The sequence below is a fragment of the Phaeodactylum tricornutum genome, chromosome 9 (genome assembly GCF_000150955.2).
Source record: "Phaeodactylum tricornutum CCAP 1055/1 chromosome 9, whole genome shotgun sequence".
Classification (NCBI taxonomy): Eukaryota; Bacillariophyta; class Bacillariophyceae; order Surirellales; family Neidiaceae; genus Phaeodactylum; species Phaeodactylum tricornutum.
Window position 1 is genome coordinate 58,196 of NC_011677.1, and position 23,314 is coordinate 81,509.

Sequence of the window (23,314 nt, forward strand, 5' to 3'; positions counted from 1 at the left end):
ATGTTTGGCGATCGGAGATCTCCCGCAGCGCGTCGGAGAGCGGCGGGGAACCGACAGGCTCCGCAAGCACCGTCACATCCGCAAACACGCCCGCCGCAACCGGTACAGACCTTTGTGCGGTCCCCGTACGACGACGAAGCGTCGAACATGTCCTCCCGTCGACGGAATCTCGCTTTATTCAAGTACGGATCTACCACAAAACGCAGTACTTCTTCGATGGATCGATCGAGACAGCACGCCAAAGAAATTGCGCTCAAGCTGACAACGTCGGCGAGTCTCCCCAATTCCAGCTTTGGGGAATTTGCCGATTTCTCGTCGGCCTTTGGATCGACAGCGACGCCTGCACCGTTCACGACTGCCACTGCTAGCAGGACTACTACTACGACTCGAAGTAGTAAAAAGTTGAACGATCAAGGACGACAGAATCAATACACGTCGCCGAGGACATCGTCTCAGCCTCCCGTCAAGAACTACTTTTTTGATACGGATCCCTTTCCGGACTCTATAGGAGCCACACCTGCCGAATCCCGAGAAGAACCGCGACGAGCACCCCCATCACTGCCGAGCAAAGAAGATGCTTTCTTTACCGCAGATTTCGGTCAAATGTCCGTCGATACCCATCCAAAACGATCGACAAGTGCACAGTCTTCCTCCTTTGTGGTCGCGGAATGGCCTTCGGAAGAGCAATCGATGGCTACCATGCCCGCTAACTCATCAATGCAGAGTCACTACGCCATGTCGCATCAAGAGCAGTATCAAACACGGCCACAAACACCTCCCCCACCACCCCCGCGACCGAAACAACGGACACAACGAAGGGTCACCACACCACCACCAAATGAAACAAGAACCACTCCGCGACGATCCGTTCCTGCCTCCCTGGGGCATGAAGCATCGACAACACCCAATCAACGGTTGGTCAACGACCCAGCCGCCGTCTCACCCAATCCTTCCGTGAACTCGAGCGGAACCGCTGCTGCTAGACGAAGGCTGCGCGCGCAGCGCCGCAAAGGCGGTGAGAGAACGGACCATGGAGACCGACAGTCCGAGCCGGAGAACACCCTACTCACAACGCCTCTTTCTGCCAAACGACACGACAATTTCGATAATGTACCGGTAAACAGCGGTCACAACGCGACGACGTATGCACCAACAACGGCAACACCACCGTCGTCACGGAAGCTGCAGGATCATACCGCACCCCTCTCCAACAGAGCGTTCTCATCGGCTGCTCTGAAGTCGACGAATCAATCGGCGGGTTCATGGTCTACACAACACAGACCAGACCTTGGTGCCCGACAGTCCGAGCCGGAAGACGCCCTACTGACAGTGTCAGTTTCTGGCAACCGACATAGCAATTTCGATAATGCCCCGGTAAACAGCGGTCTCAGTGCGATGATGTACGCAGCCATAACAGCAACACCACCGTCGTCACGGAAGCTGCAGGATCATACCGCACCCCTTTCCAACAGAGCGTCCTCATCGGCTGCTCTGAAATCGACGAATCAATCGGCGGGTTCATGGTCTACACAACACAGACCAGACCGTGGTGCCCGACAGTCTGAGCCGGAGGACGCCGTACTGACAATGCCTGTTTCTGTCAAACGACATAGCAATTTCGATCATGCACCGTTGAACAGTAGTCACAGCGCGACAACGCATGCACCGATAACGGCAATACCACCGTCGTCACGGAAGCTTCAGGATCATGTGGCGCACTACTCCAACAAAACATCCTCGTCGGCTGCTCTGAAATCTACGATTCATTCGGCAGGTTCAATGTCTACCAACCGCTCCGTTTCGAGTAACACCACTACCAAATCGATGGGTTCCTCGACGACCAGTTCGGATGCAAATGTGTTCAATTCTCATATAGAATCGGCAGGATTCACTTTTGACGCCTTTGGTCTCGACGCATCCACTTTGAATCAAGAAGTGTCACAGGCCATGAGCGAGATTGACACAAACAACGTCATTGGCTTTGCTGACGAGTTTTCCTCTTCCTTGTGGATGGGTGATTCCCCTTCTTCATCCCGGTCGTCTACACCCAACGTTAGTTTGGAAGAGGCAGATGGCTTCGTGGATGGCTTTCGGGTAACTCAGCCGAAGCAGAATATTCCAATCGACGTAAAGGACTTTCCTTCGACTACGGCACAATCGCCAATGAATTTTGATACTTCATCGAGTCGGCCATTCGATGGTCATTCCGGACACGTCAATCGATTCAAGGGACACGGAGAATTTGCTGTTACCAAGCGGCCACCATTGATGGATGAAGAGACACCACTATCCATGAAAGGCCATTCGGAGAGCAATGCTACACCTCAACCGCTCGGGAATATCACGTCAGCAACACCGTTCAGATCATTCGGCGCCTTTACGGTCGCTGCCTCTAACTCCAAGGCTCGCGTCAAGAAGGTAACATCGACTTCAAAAAGTGGTTATATACAACGGCATCCCCATGCGCATAAGACAGTCCATGCTTCACCAACACGGATGCTGCCTGCGACGCCGTCTCAAAGCAAGCCAGTTCCAACCTCGCCAAGACATATGCAACCACAAAACGAAGTTGAATTCGTCGACGATTTAGAATCCGAGGAATCTACACCAAAAGCTTCGTTGGTTGAGGCTTCGGAAATCGGAGCGCGGTTGGATATTGGCTCAGAGTCCGATAATGGAGTAAATTCGGATTATATTGGGAGGCCGTCGAACCTCTCGTTGTTGAAGATTCCTGCTGCGACGGCATCGAACAAGGACAAAAAAAAGCTCAACCCCGACACACTGATGCCAGAACCGAACGAGACGGTTGCGAATGAAGAAAAGAAAGACGAAGACACAGGAGCAAGTCTGGAAAAGACAGTAGGTTCTCTCAAGTCACACTGGGAAAATCGAGTGTCATCAGCTCAATTCACGCCGCCAGCTTGCGTGGAAGGTTCAAGACGACCAGTACTCATTCCGCGCGAGGAGATTTCAGGCCTGCAATCAAAGTTAGGCGACAGCATTTTGTCACCGGAGAGATTGGAACAGCACCAAAGTGTGATGTCAGAGGAGGCGCAATTGCCAATGGAAAGAATTACGACGAAAGCGGCCTTTTCAAGTATTCAGCAGGGTTTGCGGTCGTCGCCTGTACTAGATGCGCACGAAACGAAAATGACCAAGTCGGAAGGCGGTGCAGCCGTTCGTCATTCACATTTAAGTCAGGTTTTGAATAGTCTACAGAAAAGCGAAAAAGAAGATTCGCTCAGAGATACACAATCTGATACAGGCGCGCCGGTCACTTTTGCCGTGAGATTGCGTAAGACGGTTTTTGATGATCGCACATGCTCGTCAGATGATTCAGAGTCGAGACAAAGTGGGCAAAAGAAAGAGGAAAACGAGACTGAAACGTCGCCTAGCGCTAGTGATAAGTCGACTGAAGAAATTGTAAAACACACATACGGTGAACGATGTGAGCTGGATTTGCAAAAGCAACGCGAAGAGGAAGATAATTTACAAGGCAGCAAAAATGGAGAAGAGTTCTCTGACCCGTATGCTCGACCTCAAATAATAAATCGTGTTGCGTGCAACAAGCAAAAAAGAGTTGACGAGTCTGAAGAGCAGCAGTCGGGCCATCAGCTACATTCACATCAGTTGAGTACTACTTCGGATGAGTGTAAAATAGAACACTATACGATTGGAGTTGACTCATCGGAACAGTCCGAGGGCTCCAGGCAAGACGAAGTCCCGGAGTTAAAGTCAGCTTCAACTACCGGTATGCTACAAGAGAAGCTATCGCCGAGCCGTCGTCGTAATTCTGATCTCATTATTGAACCAGAGCACGATGACAAAAGCCATACCAGCGAACCGAAACCTCTTGTCCCTCCCAGTGCTGCCGTATCGCATTTGTTGATGTTGCAGCAACTACAGCAACGCCAAGAACCTTCAGATCATAACTCTGTCGCTTCCGGTCGAGGAAGTCTTTCGGTTATGACTACTGATACAGTAGTGTCAGAAGAGAGTCAACCGCGGTCGACAAAAGCACACACTCCGAAGGCAACTATGATGATGCTAAATGCATTCCTAGCCGGCCGCGAGTCAATTACCTCCTGTAGCGAAGATAAACAAGCCAAGCCGGACCTCATCGATTTCGAAGGCGAGGGTTCAGATTTCAAGTCGCCACCAAAAGGTGCTCAACCCGCTCCAAATTCAAATCTCCCGGCGCTAAAGGACGATCCTACGTACGAACGGTACTTTAAAATGTTGAAGGTCAGTATGCCTCTCGAAGTCGTAAAACATGCTATGATACGAGATGGTTTAGACCCTACTGTATTGGATGGTGATCACAATAAGCCCGCAGGCATTCTGCTCAAAGACGACCCAGCATATCAAAAGTACTTCAAAATGCTCAACATTGGGCTTCCAATGGAAGCTGTAAAACATGCGATGGAACGCGATGGTTTGGATTCGCACGTAATGGACTTGGATCACAACCTCCCGGTGGCGAATGGGAAAGCGATTGTTGAACAGGAGCCGCAAGAGAAAGACTCACATCGCCGAGCCCGGCTTCATTGGAAAACGTTGCGCAAGGTCACGTCAAATTCGCTTTGGGCTCAAATTGACCAGGACGATGAGCTCGAAAATATTGATATCGACGAAGAAGAATTCCAAGAGCTCTTTCAAGTAGAGAAATCGGAGACGGTCACGCCAGTTAAAGCCGCCGTTGTTACTGAAAAGAGTAGTGCATCGGTCAGAGTAATTGACGCAAAGCGGGCGAACAATGGTGGTATTATCCTTGCAAGACTTAAAATGTCCCATGATGACATGGCTGATGCTGTGGACCGTATCAACGAACACGCTTTGTCCGCAGAACAGATAGAAAAAATGATTGAGTTTCTTCCAACCAAGGACGAACGCAAAGCTCTTGAAGCGTATATGCTCGGGGGTGGTCAGGACGCGGCAGAAAAATTCGAAGGACTTTGTGAATGCGAAAAGTTCATGGTTTCTATGATGACGGTTAAGCATGCGAAACAGAAAGTCAGAGCGCTTCTTTTCCGTCTACAATTCGAGACGTGCATCCAGGATATCCAAAAGGATACAGTAGTGGTCGAAGCAGCGTGCGATGAACTTAGCAACTCTATCCGGCTCCGTCAACTACTCGGCATTGTTCTTACGTTTGGAAACAGATTAAACACAGCAGGCAATAGGAAGCGGAAAGCAGGGGCTTTTACTTTGGATTCGTTGCTGAAGCTCAATCAAGCCAAGGCATTTGACAAAAAGACAACGTTTTTACAGTACATAGTACTTATCGTTCGACGAAACAACGAGCTCCTTCTTCGTTTTAAGGACGATCTTCCATCAGTTCTGCAAGCAGATAAAGTATTTTGGGATCAATGCGTCTCTGATCTTGAAGAGGTGGAAAACCAACTCGAAAATGTCCGTCGCATTGCCCTCCACCAGGCGAGGCAAGCCAAAATTTATCGTCTGCCGCGGAAGAAAAGCCGCGGCGAAGAGAACGAAGAAGATCTGAGTGATGCTGATATCTCTTTGTCTTTGGAGGAAGAGGTTGAAGCGCTGAGAGCTACTCCGATTGGCCTATTTACTTTGTCGGCGATCAAGTACGTTTCCTCGCTGCGAGACAAGGTTGAAGAGACCAAGAGCAAGTTTGCTAGCCTCTTAGAGTATTTTGGCGAAGACGACAAGGAGATGCAGCCACACCAGCTTTTCAGCATCATCGTTTCCTTCAGCCGCGATTTCGAAAAAGCGAAGAATCAAGTTTTTACAGAGGAGAAGAGGAAGCAGCGGGAGGAGCGGAAACGACAAGCAAAAAGTAATGGCCTGGCGAATGATGGAAAGCCACTAAAGCCCTCGCCTACGCCATTGTCGGAGCCAAAGGCTTATAACGGCTCGAGTGCTTCACCGTCGTTGCGGAAAGCGCTTGATTCGGAATACGAATCTTCAACACCAAGTGAAAGGGTTTTAGTTGAGACTCCTCTGGCTCGTCGAAACGATCATCTTCACTCTGAGAAGGAAAGTGCCTCAGAATTCGACGTCAGCATTGATAACAGGGGTGATTGTACAGATGCTGCTACGTCGAATCTTTCCATCCAAAGTCAATCATCGGGTGCAGCGCATCTTACCAATACCCAGGTCCCTTCAAAAGTCGAAAATATGCAAAGTTTTTTGGCGGTAGAGACGAGACGAGCACTTGTATGTCTTTCGACACCAATCCTCACGCAAAAGCCAATGAGGACGACAACGACAAACATAACGGCTTGGTAAGCACTGCAGCCAAGTCTCACGATTCCAGCGAGCAGAACCAACCGATTGCAGCTACACCCAGCATGAGGGCTGCCTTGAGAACCAAAGCCCGTCTGCGTCGGCAACGCTTTACGACCGCTTCCGTACAGTCATCTACTATTTCGATAGATTCGGGCGCAGAGGATGACTCCCAAATGACCCCCAACAGCGGCGAGCCTACAACAGCCGACATGGTTTGTGTTCAAGCTCCCACGTCTAATCAATCGGACATTCGCAATCGTAGCAGCTTGGAGCAGCACATCTCTCAGCAAGCGGAAACTCATGAAATTTTTTCTATGGATGAGGCTTTAGAACTTGACTAGGTAATGCACTTGTTAAATAGCTTTGTACAATGCAGCTGTAGGCATCGAGATTGAGCTAGCTTCCAGCTAATTTTTTTCTTCACGCCTATTCACGAAAGACACGCAGACGAAGCAAATGATTTATAGGAGTATACTGCGTGGCATAAAGCGTATTAATAATGCAGCAAGCAATTTACTTCTCTCGCCGCTCACCCTTACTCTTGCTAATTGTGTGGTGCGCACGCTATAAGCTGATAAACGCTACGCCACTCCATTTTAAACACAATTGATGCGGCTCAGGACAACATAACAGGAGGTCCCCGAGTCGGTACGGAGACTGGTGGCCCCACCGGCGGCACGTCAGGCATCGGCACTGGTGTCGGCCATGCAGGCTCCGGAGGCAATCCTGGTGTATCCGGAATAGGCTGTACCGGACCCGGCGCTGGGCCAGGAGGATCCGGAACGGTAGGATCGGGAGTCGGGACGGGAACAGGGTCCGACATGTAAAGTTGAAAAAGGTAAGAGGAGTCCTTATTTTCGTAGTGACGAAAGAACTATATAGTCACAAGAACATGGAAATGTAGCGGGACGGTGTGAGCTTTGATGTTCCCTTGGGGAAGACAGGTCCTTCACTGTGGTGCTTACTGTTCTTTCTGTACGAGACACGCCACCAAAGTTTGGCACAAATGCAGCTAGCTTTTGGCAGTAAAACAGCAAGATTGCCACAAAAGCAGTACTCTTACAGTTAAAGGTAACACAAGGCATGATTGCCAAAATCTTCGAACAATATGAAAGCTAAAATATAAGGACGTTGGCCGAAAGGCTACGTATTCCGTTCTCTTCGTTTACAGTCAACTAGCGAATTCGAAACATGACGAGAAAGTTCTCTTAAAGGCTACGAAATCGAACACCATCGAAACTTCGATCACTACTACAGTTAGAGCAGCTTCAGGACTCATGTCAACGGCTGCGTCTGGCGAACGGCAAAGTTTCATTTCTCTCAAGCTTTTAACCTCTATAATTGCTCACTGTAGAAAGAGCCTACCATTGTTGCGCTAGAGCACAAGCGTATATCATAGAGGCCCTCGCTAGCACCTTCATTCTAGACGAATTACCGGTACTTACTCTTGGGTGAATCGCGTAAAGCCTTTCCTGTTGGTTTTGTTGTTTTGAAATGGATTTTGGCACTTGGACATCTAGGTGACTTTTTCTATCCCATAAACCTTAGTTGCCACGTCGCCAGCCTTGATTGCGACTTTCTAAGTTACGGTAAACCACAGACAAATGAAAAAATCCAGATTCTCTGTCAAACTTCTCGCTTATCTGTTTGAGAGTGCAAATGGGTAGGTAGGTAGCCCAACATATTACTCCCTTCGAAAAACAAACCGTGTGTCTATATTCAATCTATGCGATCTCGGGGCTTCCGATGAAAAGCTGTGTGTCCAAGGCAGTTTTCTTGTTTGTTTCACTCCGACGACAGCGCGCGGGTGCCTGGACTTCGCCACTTTCGGTGCGCCGACCATGCCCACGAGGCCACGGATCCTATCCTACGCAGTGTCTGTCACACGCCAGTCTACTGTCGGTAGCGGAATGTCTAGAATTGTACCATAATTCCACACGTAGCGGGGAACGTAGCATCCGCTTTGTCGACGGTTCTTGGTATCACAAGGGAAATCGAAATGGCTTGTTCGAATTCCTGAACGGACCCCGTCTACCCGACAGTGTTTACATGGACATGGACGACATTAGTTGCCAGACCGACCTTTTTCCAACTCTCAATCCCTCCGATCTGTACCTGATGCAGCCACCGCGAGCCTTGTTGAGTGCGTGGATGGACTTTTACAAAATTCGTCGTACAGATCAAGTGATTGTGTACGGACGTTCCGGCAGTGTCTTTTTGCCTCGCACTTGGTTTACCTTGCACGCTGTGTTAAGTCACGCCAGGGTAAGTATAATGCAAGGCAGTTTAGAAGACTGGATGCGCGCGGGTGGTCCACTAGATGAAGGAGTATTGGAACAGTCCAGCAGCGTAGTTAGGGCGGCTGATCTCGACTGGGAACAACCGACCAGGTACGACAGCAACAGCCAGTCACCGAGCGAACAGGCCGTGGTCAGCATCGTGGACGCGAACTACATGCTTTATGTAATAGGGGACAACAAGTGCAGTACGAAGATCTTGGACGCGCGGGGTTCCAGTTTTGCAGCGGGTCACATGCCCGGTGCGGTCCACATTCCGTACAGTAGTTTGTTGGTAGATCCGACCAGCGGGAGTCAATTCAAACCGGGTGAAGAAATGCGGAAGATATTTCTTGCGCAAGGTGTGGATCCCACAGCGAATACTCCTCTTGTGTGTTCGTGTGGTAGCGGCGTTTCGGCGTGTAGTCTCTATTTGGCGCTACACGTTTGTGGACGTTCTCCGGAGCAAAGCACCAAGGTGTACGACGGCAGCTGGAATGAGTGGAAAACGCTGCCTTACACACCGAAAGAACAAGTGCCGAAAAAGTGAGTTCGCGAGAAAGAAGATTGCGAATAGGCGAAGGTGATAGTATGCGCAATACCGGTAGATTAATACCAATAGGAACGTTTGTATGTTGGTTGTTGGATTGTTGCAGACACAGGGCGACCTTGCATTTCCAATGGGTCCGTCATCGCAACAACATCAATAATTCGCATCGCTTCAATAACCTCTTGATAATGGAGAGAGTAGATAGATCGACAAGTGAAGTCTTTCAACAGGGAGGTAGAACTATTTCCAGTAGTAACTGTAAGGAGGTTGCCATTCGGGAAGCAATGCGTTCGTCGGATTTTGGAACTATTTCTGGCTTCGTCCCATGTGACACATTTCGTTTGTCCACAAAGACGACGACACATACGGACTCACTGTCAGTTGACTGTTAGTTCCACGTCGACCCAACCGTACTGGCAAATACCACTCGAACATTCGATAGACGTAAGATTCCGTGTCCAGAGACAGGAAATCGACGTACATGGAATCTAAGGTACTTGTCCAGTTCATTTTGCGATCGTGCCGACCAACGTCACTTTCGTACATTTCCAGGGTAGGCACCACCCACCCACCCGACGACGCTCTCGGTTTTGCTTGCTCTTGCTGTGTGCACCCATCAGCCATCCGAATTTGTGCCGTTCCAGTATCCCCCAAAGAACAAAACACTTTCTGGCGAATACACTCGTAATTTACTGTCAAAGGAAGTACATTCACTGTTGACTGTGAACACCTTACCCACTTTACAACACTTCCATCTCACGTGAGATATTTCGACGTGAATATTCTCTTTAGCGAATCGTCACTAGCAACAAATCCAAGTGTGCTTTGCTCCGTGAATTCACGATTCCGTCTCGTTGATCCGTACCCGATTGATTCATCCCTCGTTTGCTCGAACTAGTGATCAACATGAAGCAATCGACTGCCATTCTTCCACACTGTTCCGTTGTCCTGGTCCTCCTTCTTAGCACTGTGAATATATTCGGTACCGTTGTCGTTGCTTGGAACTCGGCGATGGTTGCCTATAGGTATAACGCCAATCAGTGTCATCATCAGTTGAGTGGCTTGCCGTCGTTGACGCGTTTGCCGTTAACGCCATTACGCGCGGCGAGCGCCAACTGCGCGGCACCGACAATGGGAGCAGTCGGATCGCAAACAGCTCTACGGATGCTGCGTTCCTCCAACGATGACGACGGCAGTGACAACGACGACTTTGCGGAAAATGAGGGGGAATCTCCGCTTTCTCCGGTACCACAGAATCGTCACAACACTCGGCATCTGCCAGAAGAGAGTGAAATACTTGGCGACGAAGAGGACGCTTCACCGTCTTCACAGACGCTGGAATCTCTCCAGCGAAACATCACGGCTACCGTCGACCAAAAGATTCGGGTCGCACAAGCACAAGCCGAAATCGATAGGATTCTAAAGGGCCCCGATGCCCCTTTTGACACGGAAACTGAACTGAAAAAGGTCAAGAGTATCGCTCCGCCTGTAGCGGAAAGTCTATTGGCACAAGAATTAGACGAAAAGGCATCGCAAATGGAGCAAGACTTGTATCAAGCCGTCAAACAGCAAGACTACGGTAAAGCGGCTACGCTCAAACAAGAAATATCACAGGCTCACATTGACGATTGTGGTGCCGTCTTGCAGGTAAATGCAGCCTTCTACCGCGCCTTTTCGGAAAAAAACTTGGGCGCCATGGAAGCTCTCTGGTTACACGATGGCACCTCCACGTGCATTCATCCCTCACACAAACCCTTGGTCGGATCCAAGGCCGTCCTGCACAGCTGGAAACGAATGTTCCGGTCCTCCGACGGCAGCTTTCAACGTAACTGGATGGAACCGCACGACATTCGTTTGACCGTCAAGGGAGCTTCGACCGCAATTGTTACCTGTGATGAACACGTGTACGCACGCCGTTTCGTACGCGGACAGAAACGACAAACAGAACTTATCAACAAACTCACCGCGACCAACATCTTTCGAAAGGTCAATGGGAGATGGATGTTGACCTATCATCATGCATCCTGGCATGCCGATTCTGAAGCCGCCAAGAATGCCTTGCGAGGGGGTGGCGCTGGCGGAGCGACTTTGCGCAGTGGGAATTCAAAAGCACGCAAGTCTGCGCGATCGTCACGCAGCAACCAAGAGGACGACAACGATGATGACGCCAGTATTGGTATGGATGGAATTTTGGGGATGAATGATTTTGGCCCCTTGCTCGGGTCCTCACACGACAAGAAAGGGGAGGGTGATAAGAAGCCCGTCAAGCGTATCGTCATGGGAAGCTTATCAGACATTTTCAACGGAAACTTAGGGGATATTCTCGGGAACGACGAGAGTAACGACGGTAATGGTGACGATGCCAACAATGAGAGTGGAGCAATCATTCGATTCAGTCGCATCGACGAGGACGATGATGATGAAGACGATGATGACGACGATGATGAGGAGGAGGATGAGGAAGGCAGCGAAACCGTTTCCATTATTAAAAAATGGGGAGATTCGACCGAAACGGAAGGGTCAGGGTCGTCCAACAAAGGCAGCAACGGCGAAGGGTCAGAGCCTAAGGACGCGCTACGGCAAAATTGCATCACGGCACTCCGTAAATTGTGTGATCAGGGATCCATCTCGCCAAAACAGAAGCGTGTTCTCCTAACGGACATCATTACGTGCTCGGCTAAGGGAGAATTTAGCATGGTAGAAGTTGCTTACGAATTACTGTGTGGTGAAGGTGAGGATAAGGAAGTAGCCGAGGAAGAGTTTGCCGACCAGTGTCGAGTATTTGCGCACTCGTTACCGGAAAGTCCAGTTCAACAATCATGAAACGTGATGCGTTTCAAGCCAACTTTCGGCTATCAATCGCCACTCGGCAACCTTGTACACTTGATTGCTTTTAAGCTTTGGCAAAGACGTTGCCGCTTTTTTTGGTTTTTGAGAAGTGAAAACCGGCAAAAGCATGGATAGTACTAATTGCAATTTTTCTTCCGTGATTTATGTTCTACATTATTCGACATTTGTGATCCATCGAGCCGTTTGACGATGAGCGTGTGTTGCTGCTATGGCTACTTGAATCGGTTTCCAATAGGGCCACAGGGTCGTGCCCAGACTCGTGCAGGTACTCGTCAAACGAAAGGCTATGCTTGGAACTCTGGTATCGCGTGCATTTGATTTGGCTAAGGAGATCCTTCGTTACCTCCCCCCGAAAACCGGATTTTCGAATCAATGAAGTCACGCTGGTTGCTTGATCCCAGCCTTGCTCTTCGGCAACGTCAGGTAGATCTGTACAATTACAACGAAAGGCAAAGGTTTGTTCAGTTCAATAGAACAGCAATTTATATATTCAGTCGTATTGCACTCCGTAACTTACAAGTTGCAGAATATTCCCTGTTTCGAAGCTCGTCAGTCCAGCTAATAATGATACCATGCACCCCGACCGTCCAATCGAGACACGTTTCGCACTCTTCATAGCAAACGAGTAGCGATACAGAAACGCACAAGTCCGGAATTTCATCCAAGGTTACAGCGTTGAAGCGCCTGTCTCGCAAAGCGCTAAAGAGTGCGTACTCTGCCACGGACTGGACCAAGGGCTTGGGCGTAAGTGAACCGATGCAGCCTCGTAATTCGTACGTATCGGTCTCGTCCCCACCAGCGTATCGGTTCCGTCGGGCTCTTCTCTTTTGCCACGTGACAAAAATAGGACACTCTACTCGGTCATCCGATAGAGCTCCAACAAAGGCTGGGGTTGATGTAGGCGGACTGTTCCAACCGCGAAGCTTGCATGCCTTGAGCTCTTGAAGAAGTACATCGAAACAGTACAAACACATGGAGGCTGTCGCTTGCGGCTCATGAGCACCGTTTACTTCTGATGACGCACCTTCGCCGCGAGGGTCGTAAGGACTGCGAGAAAGTATAAATTATTCGTAGGGCACGTGACTAAGTCAGTTTGCAGTTTGCAAATGTGCCTCCCTTTTATCAATGTGGAATCTACGATGGAGTATTCTGAGATCTGCTCCGCAGCACTCACCTCATGATGCTCTTGGTAAGATTGTTTGTTGATTTCTTCCTTCCTCCTTTGGTGTTTTGTTAGTGTTCTGCTCCCTTCTTGTATTCTCGCGTGTTTTCTCTGCCCGCATTCGATGTCAACATTCTATGTGGAAACACCAAATGAAATCGGAATCGGAAGAATGAGAGTTTTTTGGTTCGTACTCCGACACCCCTATCGAAGAACAGAAGAACCATCATTTCCGGGTCCATCTCATTGTCGAAACCATCGGTCAAAATTTTCGTGACGAAGGAGAACGGAGGTGACGAACTGACAGTGAGACTGTAAACACGATTTTACGGATAATTGTCAAATATAGATTACATTAAGACTGGAACGCAGCTACGGTCAAACAGTCGGTAGCTTGCCAAGTTGTAGAGGCATTCCTATACATGTTAGCGAGGGAGAAACAGCATCGACACAACAAAGCCACAACTGCTTGCATGATGTAGACATGCAGAAAGATTGCTCTATAGCACTATATTACAGTCACTCGATATTTAAAAGCAGGATCAGACAAGTGCCCAACGTAAGATAGCTGCAGATGTTTCCCAAAAATGCCGCATTGCTCTTGAGAGCTGCGCAGTTGTATAATAAAAAAAGTTTTGGAGAAGCTTCGCATTCGACTACCTACTTGGTTCATCTCTCAGCTGCAAATACTACGTCCCGTAGTACCTTTCAACGACCAATTTGACTTCTTCATCAGCTTCGGCGTTTGCCAGTGCGTCTCTGACTGTACATTTCCGGGTGTGCCTAAGGTGATCTTCTACCTGGGATCGGGCGGTCGACAACGATCACACCACTTTGATTGTCGGTTGAGGAAACATCAGGTCCGATTGAAAAAGAGTCTTCATTCGCATTTCTTATTGCTGGACGTGCAAGCTCAACATCGCTCCCTCGTGTATCTGTATTTCCTGTGTCTGAGTAGTTTTGTGATGGACTCCCTGTCAAATTATAGAATATCCGTAGGCCTCTTTCCAGCGTCCAACTTTGCTCTTCCTCACGAGAGAGAGGCGCAGGTAGGGGTGGTGGTAAAGGAGATTGAGATTGACCGTTCAGGTCACCATCCTCCATGAAAAACAAGTAATAGTGTCGGCAACAGGGACACTCTTCATGTGTCAGTAGCCATTCGCTTATGCATTCTCGGTGAAATATGTGTTTGCAGTTTTTATTGTGTGACCAACCGATCACATCACCATCCTGGTAATCGCTCAAACAGATGGCACAGCATTCATGTCCGTTATCGTTGTCGCTCTGCCATGGTTGAAGTTCTGCGCTTCCCTCTGATCCGACCACATTTAATGATGGTTCAGCTCCGTCGTTTGTGCTCCTATGAAAGGACTCTTCTAACTTTCGTATATTCGTTCCGAGCTCGACATTCTGCAGTAAGCGACCATACAGTGAAAACGTGGTTTGGCTCATGCGCAACAGCGAAATTCTAGGCTGGCCGTACATACCTTGGTCATTAAGACATTCTCGATGTACTCTTTGCGATCGGCCAGCGCAGCTCCTTCGACACCTTCATTTTCTCTGCTTTGCTCCATGAGACGCCGCAGTGATTCGATAATCTGCTCCGCCATGACTCCGCCCATACGCTGTACATTACTATTTGGGACGTTACGGGTTGTCTGGGTGGCGCCTTGTCCTTGAAATTGGTTTCTGTGCAAAGCAGACCGACGGCATTTCCTGATACACGCCGGCAACCTAAAAAAACACGAATCAACATTAGCAACGCAAAAGTTTAATTCCCACACTCCTCCCTATTCACTGCGGAGACCCTGAATCGATCGATCGTTTTATACGAATTATACGTAATGAGTCTCACCAAATGGCGCAGGATATTATGATAAACACGATGAGAATCACAGCAGTTCCGTTAAAACGAGATTGCCGATCGTCGTTGTCGCTTGTTCGAAGCCGGTGCGTCAACAAAACGCTCGTCTGATCCTCTCCCATCTTCCAGCTTCTTTCGATCGTTTCTACCGATTATGGCCGGAGGAGAGCTGCGGTTCTGTCGTCCGCCTCTGTTTGGACTTGGACGATGTGACTGTGAGTGACAACAGTCAGTCAGTACCCACCATTTTTATTCACATGTCAATTCACGACGAGTCGTTTCGCGGAATTTTTTCATTACCGTTGCTCTAGTAGAGACTTCCGTTGTCTCGTGAATTTTATTGGGCGAAAGGTCCACATGGATGTCGAGCCAAATGTCGGAGTTAGCCGACATATAGGTATACAGCTTCACTGTAGATCAGCTAATTACCCTAGTAAGAACGAAAGAACTGACTGTGACAGTGCGCAAAGTCGTACAAATACCTATGCCAGTTATTGTTGCGATCATAACAATAGCACAAAAGGTCGTGGTCATTGCCCTCCACAATACTCCATGCTAATGAAAAAATACCTACTGTTTTTTTCAGATACATAACGGTAGTCGCGATCTAGAAAATATTACGTTCTCTTATCCACGTCTTCTCGCCCATGAGTCCATTGAGTGGCACAATTACTTGATTGCGCAGGACGTCTCACCCGAGCTACCACAGCTGTAAATGAATAAATCTATGGCATTTCGTCACTTCGCAGTTGAGTAACGGCTAAATCATCAAGAAAATCTTCGTAGGTTCTAACTTACGACAGTCATTGACAGTGAAGCCAAAAACATTGTGCATCCCCATATGCTGAGGATGAAAATGACCAGAGCGGGTAAAGCAAGCCTTCTCTCTACGCGTTTATTCTCCTCAAAAATGCGAAAGCTCTGCAAATCGGAGCAGAGTAGCCTAAGATAGCACCAGAAAATCGATACGTGCTCCATTCTTTTCTCCCTCCAACGCAAACACATTGCAAGTACAAGAAAAGTAACAAAGCATGAGCCGTCGATTCGTCAATAGATGGATCAAGAGACATACGCGATGCTGCGTCCACCATATAGAACGTCTAGTGGAGGTCCAAATCAAGTTTGTGTTCTCCATAAGAGCTCGCATAATTGTTTGTAGGGAAAAAAGCATGCATGATTTTATCGAGAGCTGTATCGCGTGTCTAGCAAAGGCCACGCAGATTTTAAGCAATGTCGTGCGCGTTAGGCCATGTTCGGTCGCACCACCAGATTGACTGGTATTTTGACAGGTTTTGCACGAGTTTTGATTCTTAGCAAAGTCTGTTTGGTAGCAATGTACAAAAAACCGTCTTCGCCAAGGGTGAGGGAGGTCGGGGTGTCTGGAATGGCGAAGGACGCCAAAACCGATTGGTTGGCAACGTCTACCACCAGAACATTAGTTCCGATTGCCCAAAAGATATATCCTGATTGACTGACAGCAATGTGGCCTGGTTCCTGATTGGCCCATACCACGTGTTGGGTCAAATCCAAAGCAATTTCAGGCTCTGTCCGAACCCCCGCGATGCGTGGTTGGTCCTTCGCCTCTCGCTTTTCGTGGTTATCCGTGAGATCATCCGTATCGTGATCATCGTCTTGAGGGGTTAATTGAAACTTGAGCAAGGTCACCCTGTCGTTGTGGTGTGCGGGTACGTAAGCGAAGGTCCAATCGGGAGCAATCGCCACGTTTCCCAAACGACCGGCGGTTGCGTACTTGATCCGAGGTGGTGCCAGGCCATCCGAGGCTGCCACGGCAGACCAGGAGTGGGCCTCGCGACTCTGCGGCAACGATTCCAGCGGTTTGACGTGTACGGCATGATTTAGCTGGATGAGAACCGATGTTTGACACGCGGCGACGTAATCCGTGACCAACAAGTCTCCAAAGGGGGTAAACACTAGAGAAGTTGGATGTTCGATACGTCGGTTCGCAAGGGAACGAATGGTAGTCTGGTGGTGGTTGGTATTGTTGTCGAGTTTGTTATCGTCGAGCTCACAAACGTCAGGAACTTGAATAATCAAGGGTGTTCGTGCACCGGTGTGTGGTTCTAGTCGAACCACACGGCCTTCTCCCCATTCGGCAACGACCAATGATCCTTCCGCCGCGTGTTCTTTCGAGCGAAAATCTATGGCCATGCCTCCACTACCGACGGGTTCCCCCACGGCCACTGCCGCCGTACTGTTGGAACACGGGCGATATTGGCCGGACCGACAACCTGCGTGATCCAAATGCAACGTTTTTCCAATCGCAATGGGACCGCCTCCGACTTCCCAGCGCCAAATTCTACCGTTATTGGCGGCGTCACTGAGCAACAAGTAGCCACGTCCGAGTTCCGAATCGTGACGCCATATGGTCGCAACGACCTGTTGCAACCCGGAATCTTGTACCGTCTGCAGTCCGTACTGCAATGCCACCGTGTCGGTGTGGGGTGCACACGAGGTCGACTCCTTGGAGACAAACAAAACGTCTCGTGCGAGAACGCGACAGGCGTGAGTCGCGTCGGACGCGTGGAGACGCAGAATCTTGCCGGTGATAGACTCGTCGGGTCGAAAGGTCGAGGATGTACGAACCCCACTGCTTCTGCCCCCGAGTTGAAGAATACGCGTTGCGAGAAAGTAGGACAAGGCCGGCAGAAAGACGATACACCACGCCGACGCCAGAGGCAGCCCGATGCGCCCTTTGGGGCTAAGTGTACTCGCCGTCATAAATGCTCGAAGCGAAAGGTTGAGTGAAATTTCCAATCAGTGTCGTGTGTATCAAGGCAGTCGGGGAGAGACGGTGAACGGGGTGGGGTAACAGTGGACGAGGAGCGAGAAGAGACCGAAAAGATCGTCTTGTGTAATACCTACGTTTTGCTTTGGAGAGTCGCGCAGATGATGACGGTATCACAAGTCACGGTCGGTACTGTCCATTTGTTTCTTGGTTCCAGGTATTTTTGTCCATGTCTCTACGGACAAGCCAAATGTCACTTCCCTATTCGGTGTATAAGAAGTATCCTGGTTTGTCAAATTACAATTATTGTCATGAAGCAAGCTTGTTTTTCTTTTATGTTCGATAGAGGACTGTTTATTCTACCAAGCTTACAGCTAGGGTAGTAGGTCAAGATATTCGCGGTTACCGCTATCATCGTTGCGGACGACTACGCCAAAACCAATCGATCGAACTTCCGACGGGAAGCCCCAAGTAACACAAGAAGATCCATTTCCCAAGCAAACCCCCTGGAACCGAACCAACGCAACGATCAAACGCATTGATGAAAGTGCCAATGCCAGTGCTAGAAGTGCGTTAAAAAGATCGACATCGAAACTGGGTTTAGAGCAATCGGTACGGATTCTTCCTAGGATCTGCAGCAGGGATAGATCACACACGCAGCCGATCACACTTTACCCTTGTTGGTCGACATGGCCAAGCACAACGCACCACATTCAACCAATGGTCTCCGTGTCGTCCTTCCCGGTGACAATGTCACCGAACACGTCCTACCAAAGCACTCGAGCGAAAGTAGCGACACGGAGCTCACTCCGAACGCGGCCTCCCTCCCGAAACTCGGAACCGGGTTGCGCTACGAAGAGTCGACGCGGCAAGTCTTCGCTACGGCTGCGGGACGACTCCACAATTTTCACCGCGTCTACTACGTATTACAGGACCTCCAACGCTACCGTCCGGCACTCGAAGACCGCGTCGTCGGGATTGTGGAAGATCGTGTTGGCAGCGACGGTGCCGGAGGTGACATCTACCGAGTCAACCTCGGGGCCGCACATCCGGCACTGCTCAGTAGTCTCAGCTTTGAAGGCGCCAGCAAACGCAACAAGCCACACCTGCAACCGGGACAGCTGCTGTACGCGCGGGTCGCGGCACTGCACACTTCGGGAGCCTTGGATCCGGAATTGTCCTGCGTACTGGGACCCCATGATCAAGGCGTCCCTAGAAGGGACTGGATGACCAACGAAGGATGCTACGGAGAACTTAAAGGCGGCAAAACGTGTCGCGTGTCGACCGGTCTTGCACGGGAATTACTACAGCCAGACAATGTTGTCTTGGCCGAGCTTTCCAAAGCCAAATTGTCCTTTGAAGTTGCTGTAGGGGTCAACGGATTCTTGTGGATCCACAGCCATTCGCCAGAATACACCATTCTCATACAGAACGCGATACAAAATTCTGCCGTATTGACGGAAGAACAAGTCCGGGGGATGGTACGATCACTCGTCTATACCGTTAACAAGCAATTGCAACAAGAACGGGATGCATCCAATGACAGCGATTGACAGGAGCAATGCAATGAAACCCGTCCGGCACTATCGTCACGTGCCACCTACGGCGTATACCTAGGTAGAGGTAATCTACTTGAACGTTTTATAGTAAAAATTATGTGCTTATACGGGTGTATGGAAATGGCCAACGTACGTATACGCCGGCAACAGAAAACGGCAACTATATTGAGAAGATCCAGAGGCCTCGTTACTATTAAACTTTCGATGAAACGTGGTGAGAGGCGGAGCAAAACCCAGGAACATGCACGAGCTAGTGCAAACTCACTCGTGCTCTCGGCACTTTCTAGATTGCCATCAGCAGCATGCTCGAAAGGACCGCTACAATGGTACACGTTGCCGAAGCCACCGCTCGGATCGACGCTGATTGGGAGTAACTAATACCGGCTTCGGGGTCCCAGAAAATGTCGGCGGCTGATCGAGCCGCGTCGCCAATGAATGAGAACGCAATCTCGTTGGAAGTTGGATCAGAGGACGAAGTCGCTACGACTTGAATCTCCTGACTGTCGAGGGTGACGGTTGTGTTGGTGTCAGTGGCGTTACTGGTTGCGTTCAACACCTCTGCTGTTTCGGCCCAGGTGTATTCACCGAAAGGAACAAAGCCAACCGTGCTAGTGGCGTCCTGAAAACTAATGAACACATCGGTCGCCGTCCGGGAAGATTCGGAATCCGGCGTGTCCGGATCGTCGTCGACCTCAATCTCAACTTCACGCTGGGACTCAATGTCGCTAATCAAGGCCACATATGTATTGTCCTGACTCCAAGGAAAGTTGATGAGCTCGAAATCAATCTTCATTTTGTTGGCGGAGATCTCAGCTCCATCGGCCGCCCGGCTAATGTGAAAGCTAAAGATGGCAAGACCGTTGGTCGAAGATACGGAAAAAGTGGACACAACGCCGTCCTCGCTCTCAACAACGTTACTGAAATCGCTCCAGCTATCCAAGGCGATAGTTTGGACAATGGTGTCACTGCCCCATTCGTAGGCTTCCGTATTGGCGCCATTGGCCTTTTCGTACTCAATAAGGCGGTCGAACGTGACCTCGTACTCGGTTTCCGTCTCTGTTTCTGTATCGCCTTGTTCGATTTCCTGTTCGTATTTCACCTTGACGCGTAGTGCTTGAGCATTGGTGCGTTTGACGGAAAAGTCAATCTTGTCCTCAATTTCAGTGTCTGCGTTTTCTGTTTTGGCTTTGCACTGGAATTCAATCTCGTCTTCTTCCTCGTCTAACGAGGGTTCGATACGAATGCAGGTGAATCGACGGAACGGTGTGAGTGAAGAGACACAAACCCGTTGCTACTGGATTCCGGGATCAGCCGCTGACGGGACGTGTCAACACGAAAGCAACGAGCGACGTACCGATCGAGCATTCCCGTTCTTTGGGTTCTTTCTTATCCAGACGACGTCGTTGCGGTTCCGCCTTGCGGACACCTTTTGCTCCATTTGGCTTCCATGCAGATACATGGATAGCAATGGCACTGCTGGTCAAAGTAAGTAGGATGAGACGACTTATTGACAGAATGATGAATGGTGGCGATTTTATCGAGAAATTACGGTGGGACTCGGATGATTGCGTAGCGGAATGCCGATTATTGACTGAAATTGTGAGCTAATGTATCGGAGAGCTTCGGTAAGACTTCTTTACATAAGTAGACCGGTGGGCAGTTGGAGTGTCACATATAGAGACGACCTTGCGCTGCCTCCTCGGGGCATTGGCATATTTGCGTCTACATCCTGCGTTCGTAAGACTGCAATCGCACGTGGCCATATAACAACTACAAAGTGAACAAATTTGTACGATTCGATATTGGCCGTACATACTACTTTTCACAAGCCAGCAAAATTTGATTTCCAACGTCACGCTGCTCCAAAACTACAAGTAGTCGGCGCTTGTTCTTCCTGTCATTTTCATTGAGAAAAAACGACGTCATATACGGGAATGGCTTGTTCGAGTCTTGCCTTGTAAAAGACAAGGGCTGGGGCTTTGGGTGAAAGACAAACCAGAAAGGCGACTCTTGCATTGTGCAGCGACACAAAGACCCAACAGTGTCTCCGGGAAGCAGACCCCTTATTCATTGAGTCAAGCACGAACTTTCTCGTGCCCTCGATTCAAGCCGCATTCGTCGTCAACAAGAGATTGGCCGCGCCTTCTATACCGATCGATCCTGACCCAATTATATGGAAACTTCCGTTGCAACCACGACGTTGACGACCTCCAGCAACGCCAGCATCAACGAAATGTCTTCGGAAGCGACTCATTCACGCAAGTCTCGTTTAACCGTTCCTTCCGGCGCGGATGCTTTGATCTCGCCATCGGCGTCTTCCTCAGTACCGCCACCGCGTAGTTCCAACGCTGCAGCATTCAATAACGGTGGTTCCAGCGGGGGAGGTGCTACCACGAATCCGGCGCAGTATCTTTCCCGTTTGACCGATGTGCAGCAAATGGACATTCAGTCCGCCTTGGATCAAATGAAATCTCTCCTCTCCACGCGTCCGCAACTCGTTTACAAGACTGCCTACTATCGAAAGCAAACCAAGAACCATTGGGCCCGGGATGACCCCGCCTTTGTGGCCTTGCAGGCTGTCTTTCTATTGATTGCCTGTATCGCCTATGCCGTTTCCTTCCGCATCTCGGTGACCGACACGATTTCCTTTTTGCTATACAACGCTCTATGGAATTGGCTGGGTATGGGGTTTATTCTGGCATCACTTTGTAGGGAAATTGCCAATCGACACTTGACACTTCATCAATCCAACAGTCACGTCCGACAACAAGTGGAATTGCTTTATGCGTTTGATATCCACTGCAACGCGTTCTTCCCGGTTTTTGTGGTGCTTTGTAAGTAAATAAGGAGCTTGCTTTTCCTTTCATAGTGTTTGTTGGATTGTTGCTCATTCTCACTGTTGTTGAATTTGGTGCACCACTCGCTGCTAGACGGAATACAGTTCTTTTTATTACCGTTCGTTCTAGCCGAAGGACTCTTTGCGCTGCTTCTCGCAAACACGTTATACGCAGCCGCTTTGAGTTGGTACTGGTACATTACCCATTTGGGTTACCGTACCCTACCGTTTCTGTCAAACACCGAGGTTTTTCTTTTCCCCATTGCCGCCATTGTGTTGTTATACACCGTTATGATTGTCGGACACTTTTTCGGCTTTGGCTGGAACGCCGCGCGGGTCATGACTCGATTCTATTTCATGTAAAAGCACATCTTCATTTACAATTTACAATTATATTTTGTGTGCTTGCACATCCTCGACGAAAGCTATCGCAGTGCTTGTAGAGCTTTCGTTCTCTTGCGTGAGTACGGCATTCCATTATGCTTCATGAATTCGGGCTAAAGTAAACCAAATGGTGAACGCAACATAAAAAGCACAGAAACCCGGAAAGCTGGTTGTTTTCTGGTGAACGACCTCGCTTTCACCGCTACTAGTATTCTTTTCTACAGTGAAGGTTTTCCGGGTACCCACGAAGATCGCATCCAATGTCGACTGTTATAAGGTTGATTCGTCAACACGTAGGCGATCCTTCGATGATAGATTGGAGTCGACATGGACCATGTTGTGAGATTTAATTTGAGGTGACGAAGTTTCCACTTGGGAAAGCATATCATAACGTGTTTAGAGATACATGGAGGACTGACTCTAGTTAGGTTCTGATTGCGCAAAAATTGTTCCACCGTCCAAAATACCGTTTCTGGCGCGTAATGCGATGTCTGGAAAACCATTCAACGCGGTTGTTGGGTCGAGTATCGCATTGCTGCTGGTGACGGGGCTTTGGTTGGTTTATTCTAGGACCCGTGGTACATCGAGGAGCAACGGCGTCGTACCTGATAAAGATAGGGCTTGGCGGAATGGGTTCAAAAGCCACTGTGATTTAAAGTTTCCTTGGGAGCCTGCAGAAACACTGGATGGAGCAGTTGTGAAAAGCACCTTGTCGACGACACAGGATGCAATTAGTACCCAAGAGTACCATGAGCCTATTTTAAAAAAAGAGTTGTCCAATCAGAAAGAACTGGAGTTCTTGGCCAACATGACGTTTGCGAACGGTGGT

The 23,314-nt window shown here is 49.3% G+C and overlaps 10 protein-coding genes across 10 annotated transcripts; 5 read left to right on the forward strand and 5 right to left on the reverse strand.

Annotated features, from left to right (window-relative positions):
• Window positions 1-6,599, forward strand: PHATRDRAFT_54510 (formin like protein; the record flags this gene model as incomplete). Its single annotated transcript, XM_002180332.1, has 2 exons — window positions 1-6,088; window positions 6,127-6,599. 2 exons carry the CDS (start codon window positions 1-3, stop codon window positions 6,597-6,599), a joined length of 6,561 nt encoding a protein of 2,186 aa, XP_002180368.1.
• A 275-nt stretch (window positions 6,600-6,874) lies between these two features.
• PHATRDRAFT_35909 (predicted protein) lies at window positions 6,875-7,343 on the reverse strand (the record flags this gene model as incomplete). Its single annotated transcript, XM_002180525.1, has 2 exons — window positions 6,875-7,132; window positions 7,224-7,343. 2 exons carry the CDS (start codon window positions 7,341-7,343, stop codon window positions 6,875-6,877), a joined length of 378 nt encoding a protein of 125 aa, XP_002180561.1.
• A 633-nt stretch (window positions 7,344-7,976) lies between these two features.
• On the forward strand, window positions 7,977-9,084 carry PHATRDRAFT_46040 (predicted protein; the record flags this gene model as incomplete). The annotated part of the gene is made up of 1 exon (XM_002180333.1): window positions 7,977-9,084. Exon 1 carries the CDS (start codon window positions 8,005-8,007, stop codon window positions 9,082-9,084), a length of 1,080 nt encoding a protein of 359 aa, XP_002180369.1. The 5' UTR covers window positions 7,977-8,004.
• Window positions 9,085-9,746: 662 nt separating this feature from the next.
• PHATRDRAFT_46041 (predicted protein) lies at window positions 9,747-12,074 on the forward strand. Its single transcript, XM_002180334.1, has one exon. It carries the CDS (start codon window positions 9,991-9,993, stop codon window positions 11,905-11,907), a length of 1,917 nt encoding a protein of 638 aa, XP_002180370.1. The 5' UTR covers window positions 9,747-9,990; the 3' UTR covers window positions 11,908-12,074.
• Window positions 12,075-12,190: 116 nt separating this feature from the next.
• PHATRDRAFT_27534 (predicted protein) lies at window positions 12,191-13,026 on the reverse strand (the record flags this gene model as incomplete). Its single annotated transcript, XM_002180526.1, has 2 exons — window positions 12,452-13,026; window positions 12,191-12,363 (listed from the first exon to the last, which is right to left on the reverse strand). Coding segments are annotated over exons 1-2 (630 nt in total), but the record flags the coding sequence as incomplete, so codon positions are not given.
• A 556-nt stretch (window positions 13,027-13,582) lies between these two features.
• Window positions 13,583-15,152, reverse strand: PHATRDRAFT_46043 (predicted protein). The gene is made up of 3 exons (XM_002180527.1): window positions 14,952-15,152; window positions 14,584-14,830; window positions 13,583-14,506 (listed from the first exon to the last, which is right to left on the reverse strand). Exons 1-3 carry the CDS (start codon window positions 15,080-15,082, stop codon window positions 13,880-13,882), a joined length of 1,005 nt encoding a protein of 334 aa, XP_002180563.1. The 5' UTR covers window positions 15,083-15,152; the 3' UTR covers window positions 13,583-13,879.
• A 675-nt stretch (window positions 15,153-15,827) lies between these two features.
• Window positions 15,828-17,699, reverse strand: PHATRDRAFT_46044 (predicted protein; the record flags this gene model as incomplete). The annotated part of the gene is made up of 1 exon (XM_002180528.1): window positions 15,828-17,699. The coding sequence occupies one exon, from the start codon at window positions 17,697-17,699 to the stop codon at window positions 16,203-16,205; it is 1,497 nt and encodes a 498-aa protein (XP_002180564.1). The 3' UTR covers window positions 15,828-16,202.
• An 837-nt stretch (window positions 17,700-18,536) lies between these two features.
• Window positions 18,537-19,259, forward strand: PHATRDRAFT_12921 (predicted protein; the record flags this gene model as incomplete). The annotated part of the gene is made up of 1 exon (XM_002180335.1): window positions 18,537-19,259. A coding segment is annotated over one exon (723 nt), but the record flags the coding sequence as incomplete, so codon positions are not given.
• A 68-nt stretch (window positions 19,260-19,327) lies between these two features.
• Window positions 19,328-20,979, reverse strand: PHATRDRAFT_46046 (predicted protein; the record flags this gene model as incomplete). Its single annotated transcript, XM_002180529.1, has 3 exons — window positions 19,328-20,486; window positions 20,620-20,741; window positions 20,906-20,979. The coding sequence occupies 3 exons, from the start codon at window positions 20,977-20,979 to the stop codon at window positions 19,549-19,551; spliced, it is 1,134 nt and encodes a 377-aa protein (XP_002180565.1). The 3' UTR covers window positions 19,328-19,548.
• A 690-nt stretch (window positions 20,980-21,669) lies between these two features.
• Window positions 21,670-22,401, forward strand: PHATRDRAFT_12863 (predicted protein; the record flags this gene model as incomplete). The annotated part of the gene is made up of 2 exons (XM_002180336.1): window positions 21,670-22,099; window positions 22,196-22,401. Coding segments are annotated over 2 exons (636 nt in total), but the record flags the coding sequence as incomplete, so codon positions are not given.
• Window positions 22,402-23,314: the final 913 nt, after the last annotated feature.

Bases quoted from the DNA above. Each gene is read 5' to 3' on its own strand.
- PHATRDRAFT_46043 (XM_002180527.1), bottom strand. From the start codon at position 15,082: ATGGGAGAGGATCAGACGAGCGTTTTGTTGACGCACCGGCTTCGAACA. The intron at 14,831-14,951 runs GTGAGACTCATT...GTGTTTTTTTAG, and splicing joins ATAATATCCTGCGCCATTTG to GTTGCCGGCGTGTATCAGGA. The intron at 14,507-14,583 runs GTATGTACGGCC...CGCTTACTGCAG, and splicing joins AGAATGTCTTAATGACCAAG to AATGTCGAGCTCGGAACGAA.
- PHATRDRAFT_46041 (XM_002180334.1), top strand. From the start codon at position 9,991: ATGAAGCAATCGACTGCCATTCTTCCACACTGTTCCGTTGTCCTGGTC.